The 13,920-nt window shown below is 38.2% G+C and overlaps 3 protein-coding genes across 4 annotated transcripts; 1 reads left to right on the plus strand and 2 right to left on the minus strand.

The window, feature by feature from the left end:
• The first annotated feature begins 815 nt into the window (after positions 1-815).
• LOC136262998 (neuroguidin-like) lies at positions 816-7,579 on the plus strand. Its single transcript, XM_066057427.1, has 14 exons — positions 816-948; positions 1,000-1,071; positions 1,116-1,156; positions 1,204-1,300; positions 1,347-1,428; positions 1,481-1,539; positions 1,706-1,823; positions 1,883-1,960; positions 5,477-5,508; positions 5,573-5,631; positions 5,685-5,730; positions 5,779-5,877; positions 7,174-7,222; positions 7,268-7,579. Exons 1-14 carry the CDS (start codon positions 859-861, stop codon positions 7,297-7,299), a joined length of 954 nt encoding a protein of 317 aa, XP_065913499.1. The 5' UTR covers positions 816-858; the 3' UTR covers positions 7,300-7,579.
• LOC136262999 (programmed cell death protein 6-like) lies at positions 7,283-10,346 on the minus strand. The gene is made up of 4 exons (XM_066057428.1): positions 10,194-10,346; positions 10,037-10,098; positions 9,617-9,930; positions 7,283-7,513 (listed from the first exon to the last, which is right to left on the minus strand). Exons 1-4 carry the CDS (start codon positions 10,256-10,258, stop codon positions 7,412-7,414), a joined length of 543 nt encoding a protein of 180 aa, XP_065913500.1. The 5' UTR covers positions 10,259-10,346; the 3' UTR covers positions 7,283-7,411.
• A 127-nt stretch (positions 10,347-10,473) lies between these two features.
• On the minus strand, positions 10,474-13,896 carry LOC136263002 (dnaJ homolog subfamily A member 2-like). 2 transcript variants are annotated; one of them, XM_066057430.1, is made up of 9 exons: positions 13,737-13,896; positions 13,273-13,435; positions 13,094-13,223; positions 12,961-13,041; positions 12,658-12,868; positions 12,530-12,595; positions 12,277-12,475; positions 11,833-11,960; positions 10,474-10,722 (listed from the first exon to the last, which is right to left on the minus strand). In XM_066057430.1, the coding sequence occupies exons 1-9, from the start codon at positions 13,812-13,814 to the stop codon at positions 10,543-10,545; spliced, it is 1,236 nt and encodes a 411-aa protein (XP_065913502.1). In that variant the 5' UTR covers positions 13,815-13,896; the 3' UTR covers positions 10,474-10,542. The 2 variants fall into 2 exon arrangements, with proteins under 2 accessions (XP_065913502.1, XP_065913503.1); XM_066057431.1 differs by lacking the exon at positions 13,737-13,896 and adding an exon at positions 13,486-13,684.
• Positions 13,897-13,920: the final 24 nt, after the last annotated feature.

Below are 13,920 nucleotides of genomic sequence, written 5' to 3' on the forward strand. Positions count from 1 at the left end.
AATTTTCTGTACAAAAATGGCAGTAAAGGTCACCAAAGGTCAAATCAGCGATGGCACTATATCTAAAAATACATGTATTGAGGAGTACTATTTATGTGGAAAGTTTAGTGGCTTTATGAAAAGTGCACAATTTTGGGTTGTGCCGCTATACTATTATTATTATTTATTGTTAATCAGCAGGACCCTCCAGGGGTATAATGCTGATGTGCAATTACATGTGTACAATTTCAATTAGTTACTTAACTATATAAGTATGTACAATTACGACAAGTTACTTAATTATATACATATGTACAATTACAATAATAAACTATAAAAATATATACAATTACGATAAGTTACTTAACCATATACATAAAAGGGGCTAATTTTTGCTTAAATTCTTAACACTATTACCAAGAGTTAATATTATTAAGTCTTGCTATTACTGTCAGCTCTAAATATTCCATTATTCCGTATTCTTCCATTATTTTCCGGTTATTCTTGCATACTGAGAGGTTCAGTAAAAGCTATGGTAAAAGCCATCTTGAAACAGTGTCAGCTCACGTGTCAGCAGTGCTATCGAGTTGACACAAACTTCACGTTTGTACTATTTTTGCAACTTGAAAAGGAAGGAACAAGCTTAAGCATGCTTTCATGGTTGTGCATGCCAGGCAAATAATGACTTTAAAAGCTGCCAATCTTATAATGAAATAATGGAAATGGACCGCCCGCCCGCATGCAAATATGCTTAAGTCCAGGACGGGAGACAGAGAATTTATTTGGAGTGGCCTAATGTACGGTACTACACAGTTTTACGAAAACTGACTTGAAAATTGTTTTACGGAGAATGGAAATTGTTTTACGGAGTACTGTAAAATGTCCCGGGTATCTGCACTGGACAAGGTTGACACCGTGGATAGCGAGATACCACAGTATTTACGGCTACTAGATGAACTGGCTTCCAAGGTACGTTTACGGATCCTCATTCGTTGCATTGGTAAGTATATGTGCGTCTAGGCAGAGTCGAATACGCAACACGTGACAAACTTACTTGAGAGAATAAATGGAAACGACTGCTGTACCAATGAAGTATGTACCTCGAGTGATACAGTGTTTAACATAATTTTTGCTAGGGTGTCAGCTTGCTTGAGATAAAGTTTCATCTACTACTGAGGTTTGTACAAGTTGTTTGAACCGCATGGTGATCACGTGTACTTTCAGCTATCTTATCAATCTTACTCACGTGATGCAGATAAAAGTACGAGGACAGTCAATCAATGGTTGCGCATCAGTGTTACGTTTAGTGGAAATTAGAACTGTAAGTGTAACGTAACTGTTGCAGTATTTCTATTTGTATCTACCAGATTTTGGAAAAGATAAGGCCACTGGAACTGCGGTTAAATTATCAGATAGACAAGCTAGTAAAAATGGCTGCCACTGGAAATGGTGAAATATTGTGTATTTCAAATAGTGTATGTATAATCTGTTATCTTCATAGCCTTGACTAATAATCACCCATTACACTTCCGACCTAATCCTGACAACCTTGTCTCTAAGGTGAGCATTTGTTAGAAAATATTAAGGGTAAAATTTGACCAAAGGATTCATACCACATCATTTGGTAAGCATTTGGTCTACTATTTCTGTGGATGGTTATCTTGATGGATTATGTAAAAAATTAACCTTCAAACATTTGTGGTAGTTTGGCATGTTTATTCCTTAGCTGGATGAGTCCGGTAGTGAAGAAGAAGAAGGTTCTGATGATGAAGATGATGGATCAAAGGATAAACAGTCTAATAAAGGAGTCTATGTACCACCTAAACTGGTTGCAGCACATTTCAGTGAGTGGTCACCACCTATCCCAGATAACTGTATGTGTTATTGCTCTGCTGGTGTTTAGGTGATGAGAAGGTTAAGAGGAGACAGATGTTACTACGGAAGAGTGCTATGAATGCTTCTGTACTAGATGACCTGAGAGGTATTTTTTTTGTGTAGACATGGTAATACGGACATAGTTAAAATACTACTAATAAGAGGTGTGGCCAAATTTTCTTTAGAGGAAGGTTTAATTTTGAATGGAGTGCCTGGGTGCTTCCCATATTTGACACAGAAAACAAAATGTGTCCTTGCCAGTAACTACATGACACATCTGCTTACACCACTGTTTATGCATGCAGCCTATTGATTCTAACCTACTGTAATATGTAATAAGTATGCATAAAACGGAATTTTCAAGTAAGAGACCATAGCACATCATACACTGCGATAGTAGTGTATAGTAGGGACCACAAAGGAGTAGGTGTGGCCCACGAAATATTATCACCCAAAAATCAGCCTCAATTTTCCCAGGCGACGATGAGGCAGTATTGGTTAGGTAAAACTAAGCCCAAGCAAGCTTTCAGATCAACCTGAAATGCTTTCAACAAGTTGCTACAGAATTTTAAATTTTTTTTATTCAACGGAATTTTCTACTGACTGCCTGACTGACTGCCTGATGCCTTCAGACAAGTGTAACTCGATAGCGGCTAAGGCTACGGGCTTGATTTTTTCACTGTTTGATGTTGCTTTAGCCGGAGAGGTGCCTTTTGGCATGCTGCAGTACATACAATGCATTCTTCGTGGACTTACCAGTATCCTCCTTTGTGTCCCATTCATCTTAACTGACAGAGAAAAGTGTCGATTTGGTGGTAGCACGTGATGGCTTCCCTTCGTAACGAAAATCGTCCGTATGTTTCACAGTGGCTACTTCGATTGCAGAGGTGTTTTTAAAACAGTTTTTGATTCGTACTGCTGTGTAATGGGTTGAACATAGCCAACAACGAAGCGTAATGGATACTTCACTTTTCAGATGATAATTTATGTAACTGGGGTGCGTGGCACCAACCCTTTCTTTTGGTATACGTGGGTTGCAGAGATGCTTTTCGAACAGTTCTTGATTCGTACTGCTGTGTAACGGGTTGAACATAGCTGACAACGAAGCGTAATGGATACTTCACTTTTCAGACGATATAGCTGGGGTGCACGGCACCATTTCAAATGCAGTATGCGTCACCAATCGTAATAATATTATTTACAAAAAGTCAACAAAGTATTTCAAAAAAATTGGAATTTATAACTAGAGTAGGGACCATAGCACATCGATAAAAAGTACCAAACAAGCTGGAGTAGTGCACGATATTAAATCACAGTAAAACAATAAGAAGTGTTATATGCCTGCTGTACAATAAAACAAGAAGTGCTATATCCCTACTGTGCATTTCCATTATGGTATATCTTGAAGCACAGTAGGGATATAAGTTATAGTTATATCCCGGTACGAGGGTGATATCATTGTTATTACACGAGTCCGAGGCGGAGCCGAGGACGAGTGTAATAACAATGATATCATCCGAGTATACAGGATATAACTGTTTTATATCCCAGTGCGCGGGAGTGCGCAGAAGTTTACGGATAGTAAATTAAGTTCCGGTTTGAGTTCCTGTCACTGTGCTCAAGATTTCGTCCGAATTGTGTGGAGATTCTACTTCACAAGAGAGACCTTACATACTGCCTACAAAACTGTAGCGAAGGGCGGTGTTATGAAGCAGCGGTTCCAGGTACGATTCGCCTTCGTCAGAAATTGGTATAGTGGTGTCGCGTGGTGTGCAAGAGAAAATAAAGACAACAAGTGGCTACCGTAGTCCAAGATAGAACGATGAAGCTAGAGGAAGTTAGTTCTTCACCATAGTGACCGTTGGGAGTGATTGCTGGAGCGAAAATCGTCACGTACTATTCTTGACATTTGTTAAACTATCGTATTGGTAACTTGTAGTGTTATTGTGTAAAGGATTAACAGTTTTCTTGTAAGATTTAGGTAGTTTTAAGTGCTGTATTGGTGTGTTTTGTATCAATATTTCCTTATTTGGCTCTTTGTTCCATCGGTAAACTGCCATTCGCGGTTATTATGATGTCACGAAAGAGACCGAGTGGCTCCGTAACAGGGTGATAAGTTAGTTATCACTGGGTGATAAATAATATATCGTACAGTAGCAGCGCCGCTCTGTCTAGCTGTATGGTAGTTATAACCCAGCGCGGCGCTTTGATACTCCCACGCACTGAGGTTTAACACTTCTTATTGTTTTACTGTAATTTAATATCGTGCACTACAGCTTGTTTTGGTACTTCTTATCAATGTGCTATGGTCCCTACTCTAGTTATAAATTTCACATTTTTTTAGAGGTGTACTGATAGGGAAATTTTGAACCGATCCAATATAAACCGATATACTGAGTCTGAACACCGATACTGATCCGATACTGATCCGATATACCGATATAACTAAGTGTATATAGCTATTTATATTTGAGGAACTACATATGCCATGTTCAGCTTTATTTTAACTACTGAAGACAGTCTTAAGATTATTGGCTATGCTTGGTTACCCATGGTGGTGTGGCCTCTATTGATAGCTCAGACTATAAGGCACCCACAAATATTTTAATACATGTCCCTGCCAAGATTAGTCCAGAGTAGTATGGATTACTCCGCATTTTAATTGCTTGTAGAGATGGCTGGTTGTTTATGCTGTTCTCTTGGTTCATCTTATTGCTGTTTCCCCAGGCCCACCACTATAAGTATTTGTTGTATGATTGGTAAGCTTTGTGACAACAAAACAGTAAGTATCCATGCACTTAGATGGCTTTGTGTAGCGTACTGCTATTAGACAAGGAAGATAACTACTGTTTCCCGCCCTTGTTAGCTAAATAATAGAGTTTATAATGTGGCTTGATCATTGGACAGTGTTCTCAAGATAGTTCAGTTGTATATCGGTATATCGTATTGGTTTTTAGCAGCAATATCGGCTCCCACTGATATAGTAGAAATTTCTATATCGGTATATCGGTACACCTCTACATTTTTTGAAATACTTGTCGATAAATAGTACTGAAACAAGCTGGAGTAGTGCACGATATTAAATACAGGGTACAGTAAAACATTGAGAAGTGTTATATCCACTAAAGATACGTACCATAATACAGTAGGGATATAACACTTCTTATTGTTTACTGTGATTAATATCATGCACTACTCCAGCTTTTTTCAATACATTTTATCAATGTGCTCTATAGTCCCTAAGCATGCCTCATGTTTGCACATAGACGTTGTGCAGCAGCTGCTGATTGGAGCATATTAATTCTACTTTAATTCAAATTTTGTGCGCAGTCCTCTACTGTCCAGTGCACAAGTGATCACATGAGAGACACGCACTCTGATACTGTTTCATCGTCCTGAGTACCAAAGCCCCAAGGCTGGGTTTTTTTAACTTTCTGGTAGCTTGTTTAAACCCCCCTACCTACAACCCAGCTAATCATACATTAATTTGGTTGCTCTTATGATGACCATAACTATGCATCCCCCCTTCCACTCTACTGCATGTGCGATTGTGATCACAGTTAGGACATGTTTAACTTTGAAACTTGCGTACATCTTTTTGAGTTACTTTGTTCCTTTCTAGAGGAGTATTCTGAGGCCCCACTGGAGTTGCAGGTTTGTATTGTATTACAGTGTGAGTGTAGTGTGTGTGATGTCATGTGTTACAACTGGAACACAGACCAGCACTCAGGGACTACGTAAACGGAAGATGATTGACAGAGAAAAAGAACAACAAAAGTACAAGATGAATATTTTGTTTACTCTATCTCTTCCACTGTTGATTTATGTAGATTTGAGGAAGACAATTTTGTTAGACTAAATATGAAGCGAAAGAAGGTACATAAAACACTGTCTAACTGCTGTCACATTTTTGTTGTACTTTAGAGTGACAATGTTGGTAGACATGCAGCAGGTGTTGTGAATGAACTGACAGACTTTGGTGGACTCAGGGCCATGACTGGTGACACAGCACGTCCATCACGAGTATGTCAAGTGTTTTAGTCAATTGTATGCATGTGTAGAATATAATGGGTTAGTACCAGTCAATATTCTTTGGGAGTTTGAAATTGTTAGCCCAACTGTGTACATACATAATAAAGTAATACACACCAAAAGAAATACACTATATATAGCTATTCAGGTTCAAAACTGTTAGAGCAGGCCAAGTTAATCGCTGGATCATGCGAATTCTGATGTCTATGATGGTGAGACCTTGACCCACATAAACACATTATGGCAGGACGAAGCAAGGAATAAGACAATTTACACCTGATCCAAAATAGTGTCTGACTGTAGGGATGACCACGTTTTTCAGAAATAAGGGTAGCAAACCATTTGTAAATGACAGTTGCTGCTGGTCCCATCCCACCACAACAAGAGAACACCAATGGAGAGAAGGTACCCCTCTCTACTTCATGAACTCGCTCATCATACATACGTTTTTTGTTAAGTCAGCTTGGCAAAAGCATTGAGCTAAAGGGGTGGAGGCATAAGAGGAGCGGCCAAAGGGTTAAAAACTTTTATATTGAAAAATGCCATTCTCCTATCCCCAAAAACTCTCAGCACTCACATCAAGGCGGGCACCATCTTCAACATTAGCAGACCTGTAGTGGAACTGCTCTCCTGACAAAGGCTCTATAAGTGGTTCAGTGCGAACATACTCAACTGTGTACCTTGCAATTTAGTCAGTTTCAAATTTCACTTACAATTAGGGGTACTTTACATGTGCACTTAGCTGCACAATTGAAACTTTTGATCAGCTATTTTGCATTAAAATATTAGAAACATGCTATGTAATCTGACAAGTAAAACTATCCCAATATGAAATTTAAATATTGAATCACGATAGTAAACTTTGCATCGATATACAGTGTATATCACACATCCCTACTTACAATTGACTAATGTTCTCTTGTCACATTTGAGAACTGGATGCAAGCTTACGTGTTACACTACCAGAAGAGGTAGGACATGTATGTGTGCTGCTGACTTTAATTGTACATAGCATTGAAGTTATAGCACAATCCAAATATCCACCAAGCCCCAGTGTTGGTTGGTTTTAATTTGTATTACAACTATTGAGACTTCTGTGAAATTCCACTAAGCAGCATGCACACGTCCTATCTCCTCTGTCACACTACCAGTGTATTTTACATGGCTACATCTAGAAATGCTTGTAGGAGCTAACTTTGGGGAAGTGTTTTGAAGCATGACTTTTCAACTGAGGCTTATGTGATTCCAGTGTCAAACTTTATTCATGCACCATTCATTACACTATAGGGAAAGAATCCCAAGAGAAAGACGATGTCTAAAAAACAGAAAATAAAACGTAAGTACAAGCAGTTAATTACTTAATGTGTATCTTGTGATCTAGTTTTCAAGAAGAAAATGAAACGAAAGAAATGACATTCTTAAAATATACATTTAAAATATTACATCGAAACATTTAACTAGCATAAATTTTAGCTTGTCATGTGTTGTGTGTATTAGCTGTGCTGAAGGATGTTGGTCACATTGATTATGCTCGTAGGCTGAACACCAATGTCAGGAACTGCTCATAACCAATCTGGATCCATCCATTGCGATTAGTGTCATATGCTTGGAACGAACTAGTCAATGTCTGTAAAATAACAACACTATTATAATGAGGTGGTCTTTATGAAAGGTAGCTGCTAAGTGGATCATTGCTGTTCCAAGTACTGTGAATGTAATGGTCCCCTACCATCTCAGGGTTCTACCCATAGTGGTAGTAGTAGTCACAGTAACTACTACCATGTTCATTACTCACAATTTTGACTAGCATAAATACAGTAGTTTGCATAATCTAGTAAGTAAAATGTAATTGTAAGCATGACCTATTTATTTCGAAATGATATCAAATTGTGTAAGGGTCTTCTAGTTACTTCCTGTGTGCATAGTTGAAACACTGTACTATAAAAGCAATATAACTGTACTGTGATATGTTAAATATTTGAAGCCACCATTCAGGGTAGACCCCTACTCTTGTACAAAATCCATGGAACCAGGAAGTAATTTTCCCCGATGGGATAAAATACCCTTTACAAAGGAAAGCTTGTTATGCACTACTCAAAAGCGAATTACGTATACATCTCAGAGGAAAAATTATTTTCAGTGGCGTATCTACAGCAGGGCTTTGTAGGGCCTAGGCCCTGCTAAACTTGCTAGTGCCCTACCAAACTGAAGGCTACAAAATCCACAATCTATTCTATACTAAATTACTCATCAAATTATTAAGTCTTGAGCTGTCACTGGGTCAATAATTACGACAATTCTAATTAACGCCCACCAACTAAACACATAATTGGATTACCTGTTGGTGGTATTGATAAGGACGTGTCTACCTAGTGTTCTTGTAGTTTGTAATCATCATATTTATAGATTCTTGTAGCGTTTCATCGTGTATTGAAAGGTAGCGATTCCAGGAGAATTGATGGAAACAATTTATAGGCTTGTGCAGCGCTCCCCAAGGATCTCACAAACACTTAGTTTTTAAAAATCCATCAATGGATGATGGAGTTATAAGCAATTTTATCCTTTAAAAATGGCAAAAATTCCTCCGCTTCTTTCCATTGAAAAAGTCCCTAAAAATGTCACAATTGAAGAAATGTTTATAACTCAGGTTTACAAAAACATTTTCAACTTCTGTTTCCTGATATAAATACCTCAGTACATGGACTATAGTGCAACCATCATTATAAGACCCTCTCAGTAAAGGTCACCTCTGTAGAAGGCCACCTAACAGTTGCATGAACTTAGCATATTACAAATGGCATAACAACTTGTGAATGCAAACACTCTGTGCTAGTCACCTTCACCCAAAATACAATGTGCATGCAAAACAAGGACTTGTACTGTTCATTTACAGCTGCTTATACAGTTATTTTACTGCTACTTTTTAGCTCCTTGATAGCTACCAAAGTGATGCACCAGAGAACTTGGTTATTTATGTTGCAAATTTCACTTTCTGCATGCTAATAATGAAAACTACATGACAAAAATGTTGCACTTGGTGTAACTAACATGTGCTGGGTCGTTTCTTGCAAAGACAACATTACATCGTGGTAAATATATTTAAAAACAGTCTTAGAATTGGCATAAAACGCCACACAAACACATTTATAGCAGGAAACTAACAGCACCATCGTGTTCCTCGTCCCCAGAAACGATCTAATTGTTTGATCAAACACTCGTACGGCAGCGAATCGATTGTGCCATCTTCCCAATGGAGGATTCACGGAGAAAATTTATGCAGAATTCATGGAATTCCGGAATCACCATTAAAGGTGTATATAGTTCTAATTTTATTTATGTAGCTAAAATAGCTAGCTAGCTATCTAACTCATCCAAATTGTAAGGTGTGGCACTAAAAGGCTAGGCCTGCACAAGGGTGTTTCCCTAATGTTGTTCGTATTACTGTATAATTTGAACAGGTTAAATACACAAATAAACTACTTCAAAATAATGTATTTTTTGCAGCTGAAATGGCCTCAGATGCCATTTTGCAGCTGTTGAAATTCAAATTTTTTTTCTGGGTGGGGGATGCCCCTGCCTTCAGCATATACAGTGTCCTAGCTGAGGCCCTACCAATAGGGAAAGTCTAGATACGCTACCGATTATTTTCCTTAGCGAGATGACAAATACCCAAATTGTTATAAAGTAATTAGTTGGTTATGTTACTTACAGTAATACCATGTCACTTCACCTGTATCACAACACAACACTGTATGAAGTCATCAAAGGCAATCACACCTCGACCTGATCGATCAAACTTCCTCACTAACAGATCATAAAACTTGTCCGATAGTCGGTATCCAAAGCTGGTCAGTGCTGCCTTCAACTCATTCTTATCAATAGCACCAGAGTTGTCTCTATCGTAACTTTTAAATGTTGTCTGCCAGTCTTGGACATATTTCCAAAGAGCCCCAAACTCTTGGAAAGAGATAGTCCCATTTCTGTCTCTGTCAAACATCCCTATCATAAGCCGCACTGTCTCTGGATTAAAAGGTGTCCATGAACCTATTACAAACAGTATACTTGGCGGTAAAATTACTAGAATATCTCCTAGTTTCACTTTGTGTGTGCACAAAGTGCAATGTCACGATATCCAATTAAATAATCTCACCATTTTTGAGAGCCTCTTGTAGTTCTTGCGCAGATATTGCTCCGCTGTGATCTTTATCTACTCTGTATGTGGCACAAACAGACAAGGTGTTAATATCGCCGAAGTACTGTTATGAAATTGTCACCGTAGGATAATTAAGACAAGTGTGGCCACTCACCTTTGAAAGATTCCCCACAGAAATTGTTGGTTCTGTTGCGGCTGTTGATGCCCGTAGTAAGTCATTCTTTGTGTTCAAACCGGACCCACCCGAAAACGAATGAAGCTAAATCGCGTGATTCTCTCCAATAATTTTCGCGCATTGAAAAATACGGACATGTACTTCTCCGTATCCATCCGTGTTATTGTTAGCATGTAGCATGCCCCCATCGCAGCAAACATGGACCAAAATGTTGCTGGTCTCAAAGCGTCCATATCATTCAAGCCTCTTCTAAAATGCGTGATATTAAATTATTGATAATTTATAAAATAACAGCAAAAACATTTGAACAATCGTCACCCAGTGACTACTACTGCTGTCGGCAGCCAACACCACCCCCTGCTCCTCTTGGGTCTTCGTCATCATCATCGTCATTATGAACATCCTCATTTGTGGCCTTTGTTAAGTCAATATCTATCATGTCCACCTCCTCAAAATTGTCCTCTGGGTCCACAGAAGTGTGTTTCCGTTTAAATATTTTCTCAAGCTCCTACAGAATATACAATACACAATAACTTGAAACTGCAGCTAATCATGCAATCAAAGTGGCAATAAGAATTGAACACAAGAAGTCCTACAAAGATGTTATTGTTAGGATTATACCTAGACCATGGTAAAAATACCATCCTCTTGTGGTCTTCAGTCCTTGTTAATGTTCCTCTACTTTGTTACCACAAGTAGCATCACATGATCCATGTTACTACTGTGGCCTTTGATTGGAGGAATCACACCCATCAGAAATGATGAGCAAGTGTGTGTGTGTGTGCATGTACGCATGTTTTTATCAGGTTAGGCTTGCTATGCACCCAGCAATATTGACATAAATTTCTTAACTGTTATAAAGTGGTCCTATTCTGATTATACGTGACTGGATATGCAAAAACCCAGCATAACGGCATATTTTTCAAATATATTGTATTGAATATTTATAATCTACATAGCAAAATGTATCCTCCACCTTTCACTACACACAGAAATGAAATCAGTGAAGAAAGATCAATTGTGTACAATCACTTCGACTTGACGCAAAGAAACTCACGCCTCCATGCAACAAAACAAAAGATTTTTGAACTCCTCTTGGGTAAATTGTCAATATCACCTAATCAACTGCCCACAATACAATTATCACATGTATTTAGTCTTAGCCATATTTATCACATTTTACAATAATTATGACATCTATCATCTAATTTATGTCTACTCTAGGCCTCATATTTGATACAGTTCATTCATACTATATTGCTATAATCATGCCAATTGGTTAACTTGATAGCAAAGAAGCTGTGTTTGTAAACTAATTACAAGCACTCATATTGACATTGCAGATTTTTCAAACTGTGTGGTTGTGTTTTAATTTTCATATGCAATAATCGCATTAAATAGCTCATGCAATAATCGCATTAAATGGCTCATGCAATAATCGCATTAAATGGCTCATGCAATAATTGCATGTCACAATTAAATATTGACTCTTGAGTAGGCGAATAAGATGATATCACCATTAGCCATTTCTTTAAAAAATTTACGGGAATTTTTTTTTAGATTATGCAAGTATTTTACTTGTCACATATTACATACAATCCATACTACCAAAACTTACCACAATAGATTGTTCGGTGAGTTGACCGTTCTCTGGAAACTCAATCTCAAAAGTGATATACAGGTTTCCCTTAACGTCTGGGTGACGGTAGACAGGCAAGCCCTCTTCCTTGATACCCCGAACACATACTACAAACACACACACAACAAAATCATCAACTAGTTAACAAAAACCTTATTAAATAATGGTATTCAATTAGTTAGCATTATATTTTAAATTAATAGCTCTATGAACAAAGCAGAAATTTGATATTGGTAATAGGGCCAATGACTGACTGCTGGTCTCTAGCACTGAACTATACAATTAAACTTGAAGCAACATTTTTTACGAGGATGCTTAACTTAATCTGCATGTTCACATTGAGGTGTTAGCAACAGAAGATGTACTATATACAGAAAGAACGGTTAAACAAAATCCTACAATCTACACACAACACAAACTCACAAGGTTCTATCACCATTCCTTGAGGACAATTCACTTGAAGTACTCTCTTGTCCAAGTGTGTAATGTACATGGTGAAACCGCACAATGCCTCTACTAGGGTGATCTTTTTGGTCATGAAAAGGTCATTTCCTTCTCTCTTAAAGTCAGGATGATCCGTAATCTGTAGTAATACTATCACATCTCCAGCTTCCATATCCAACTACAACAGACAAGATACCAACACATTTTTAAACTAAAGATTTTCTATATTTACCATTTGGTCAGCTTGATTTCTGAATGGTATCTTCTGTTCGTTCTTCATTCCTTTGTCAATAGGAACCTGTTAACAGAAATATCACAGTGCATAATTTCTACACACTTATTTCTGTAATGCATACACACCTCTAATTTTTTCTCTTCGTCGACAAATTTCTGTCCCTTGCATGTCTTACAACGATCCTTTTCTTTACACACTTCTCCTTCGCCATTACAGTCACTACATTTGCTCTGCATCTGCTGGACCATCCCTGGACCCAGCTGTCTGAATTGTACAGTTACACCTGATCCGCTGCAGTTCCGACAGCGATGAACTGAATCCTTCTTTCCACCAACACTGAATAAAACACAAACGAAATAAATTAGTAAATTTACTAAATTTCCCTTCAACTCATACACACAAAAATGATGTCAATAACAGACACTTACCCATTACAAGCTGAACATATGACTTTTCTTTTGTACTCAACATGTGATGTTCCACCATTGTAAATGTCTTCTAAACTAACTCTAAAAATAAGCAAGATATATAACACAGTTAACTCTATTAATGATGTCTTACTCTAATGGAACAAGGAAACTCTCTCCTTTACGTCTTCGCCTTCCTCCACCACCAAACAAACCCCCTCCACCGCCACCAAAAAAAGACGAGAATATATCACCACCACCAAAGGCACTGGCAAAAGGATGTCCTGGTAGAAAATAGATTAATACAACATGGCCCAGAATGAGTATGCTTACCTCCACCGCCATCACCTTTAACAGCATCCATTCCCAACTGGTCATACAATTCCCGCCTTTCTGGGTCGGACAATACATCATAGGCAAATTGTATCTTTTTAAATCTCTCCTCATTATTTGGGTTCTTATCAGGGTGATATTGCTTGGCTAGTCTGAGGTGTGCCTGAACAACAAAACAATTTATATCCCCTTAAGTTTCAAACGAAATTTTACTTGACTAAAAGGCTAAAAGTCCATTATTAAAGTGAGGGCCAGAATCAATATCAACACTGCATAAACTTCTGGCAGCACAGTCTAGATAGACACCGAATGAGCGTAAACAGTTAGGGACTGATGAACATCCTCTTCTCGCCAAAGTGTGGAATTGTGAAATGGCTACAATGGCGAACAACCTTCGGACGTGAAGGGGCATTATTTGGAAATACATTACAATGCGATGTTTGGCGGTCACGGTACATACTCACCTTTCTGATTTCTGTGTCGTTGGCTCCGGGCCTAACGCCTAAGTCATCGTATAAAGTGGTATCTGCTACCCTCGACATGTGTTCGCCTCGACCGAGATTAAAATTAACTTATAATATCCGGACTACATACGGAAATTCTAAGAATCAAGCGGAAATCTGGACTGTTCTAGAAAAATCCAGAGAG

The sequence above is a fragment of the Dysidea avara genome, chromosome 8 (assembly GCF_963678975.1).
Source record: "Dysidea avara chromosome 8, odDysAvar1.4, whole genome shotgun sequence".
Classification (NCBI taxonomy): Eukaryota; Metazoa; Porifera; class Demospongiae; order Dictyoceratida; family Dysideidae; genus Dysidea; species Dysidea avara.

Bases quoted from the DNA above. Each gene is read 5' to 3' on its own strand.
- LOC136262998 (XM_066057427.1), top strand. From the start codon at position 859: ATGTCCCGGGTATCTGCACTGGACAAGGTTGACACCGTGGATAGCGAG. The intron at 1,824-1,882 runs GTGAGTGGTCAC...GCTGGTGTTTAG, and splicing joins ACTGGTTGCAGCACATTTCA to GTGATGAGAAGGTTAAGAGG. The intron at 5,509-5,572 runs GTTTGTATTGTA...ACTGGAACACAG, and splicing joins AGGCCCCACTGGAGTTGCAG to ACCAGCACTCAGGGACTACG.
- LOC136262999 (XM_066057428.1), bottom strand. From the start codon at position 10,258: ATGACTTACTACGGGCATCAACAGCCGCAACAGAACCAACAATTTCTG. The intron at 9,931-10,036 runs GTGAGATTATTT...TGTTTGTAATAG, and splicing joins ACAAGAGGCTCTCAAAAATG to GTTCATGGACACCTTTTAAT. The intron at 7,514-9,616 runs GTGAAGTGACAT...GTTATTTTACAG, and splicing joins AGTGTTGTGTTGTGATACAG to ACATTGACTAGTTCGTTCCA.
- LOC136263002 (XM_066057430.1), bottom strand. From the start codon at position 13,814: ATGTCGAGGGTAGCAGATACCACTTTATACGATGACTTAGGCGTTAGG. The intron at 12,869-12,960 runs GTAAGTGTCTGT...TGTTTTATTCAG, and splicing joins ATATGTTCAGCTTGTAATGG to TGTTGGTGGAAAGAAGGATT. The intron at 10,723-11,832 runs GTAAGTTTTGGT...TATATTCTGTAG, and splicing joins TCACCGAACAATCTATTGTG to GAGCTTGAGAAAATATTTAA.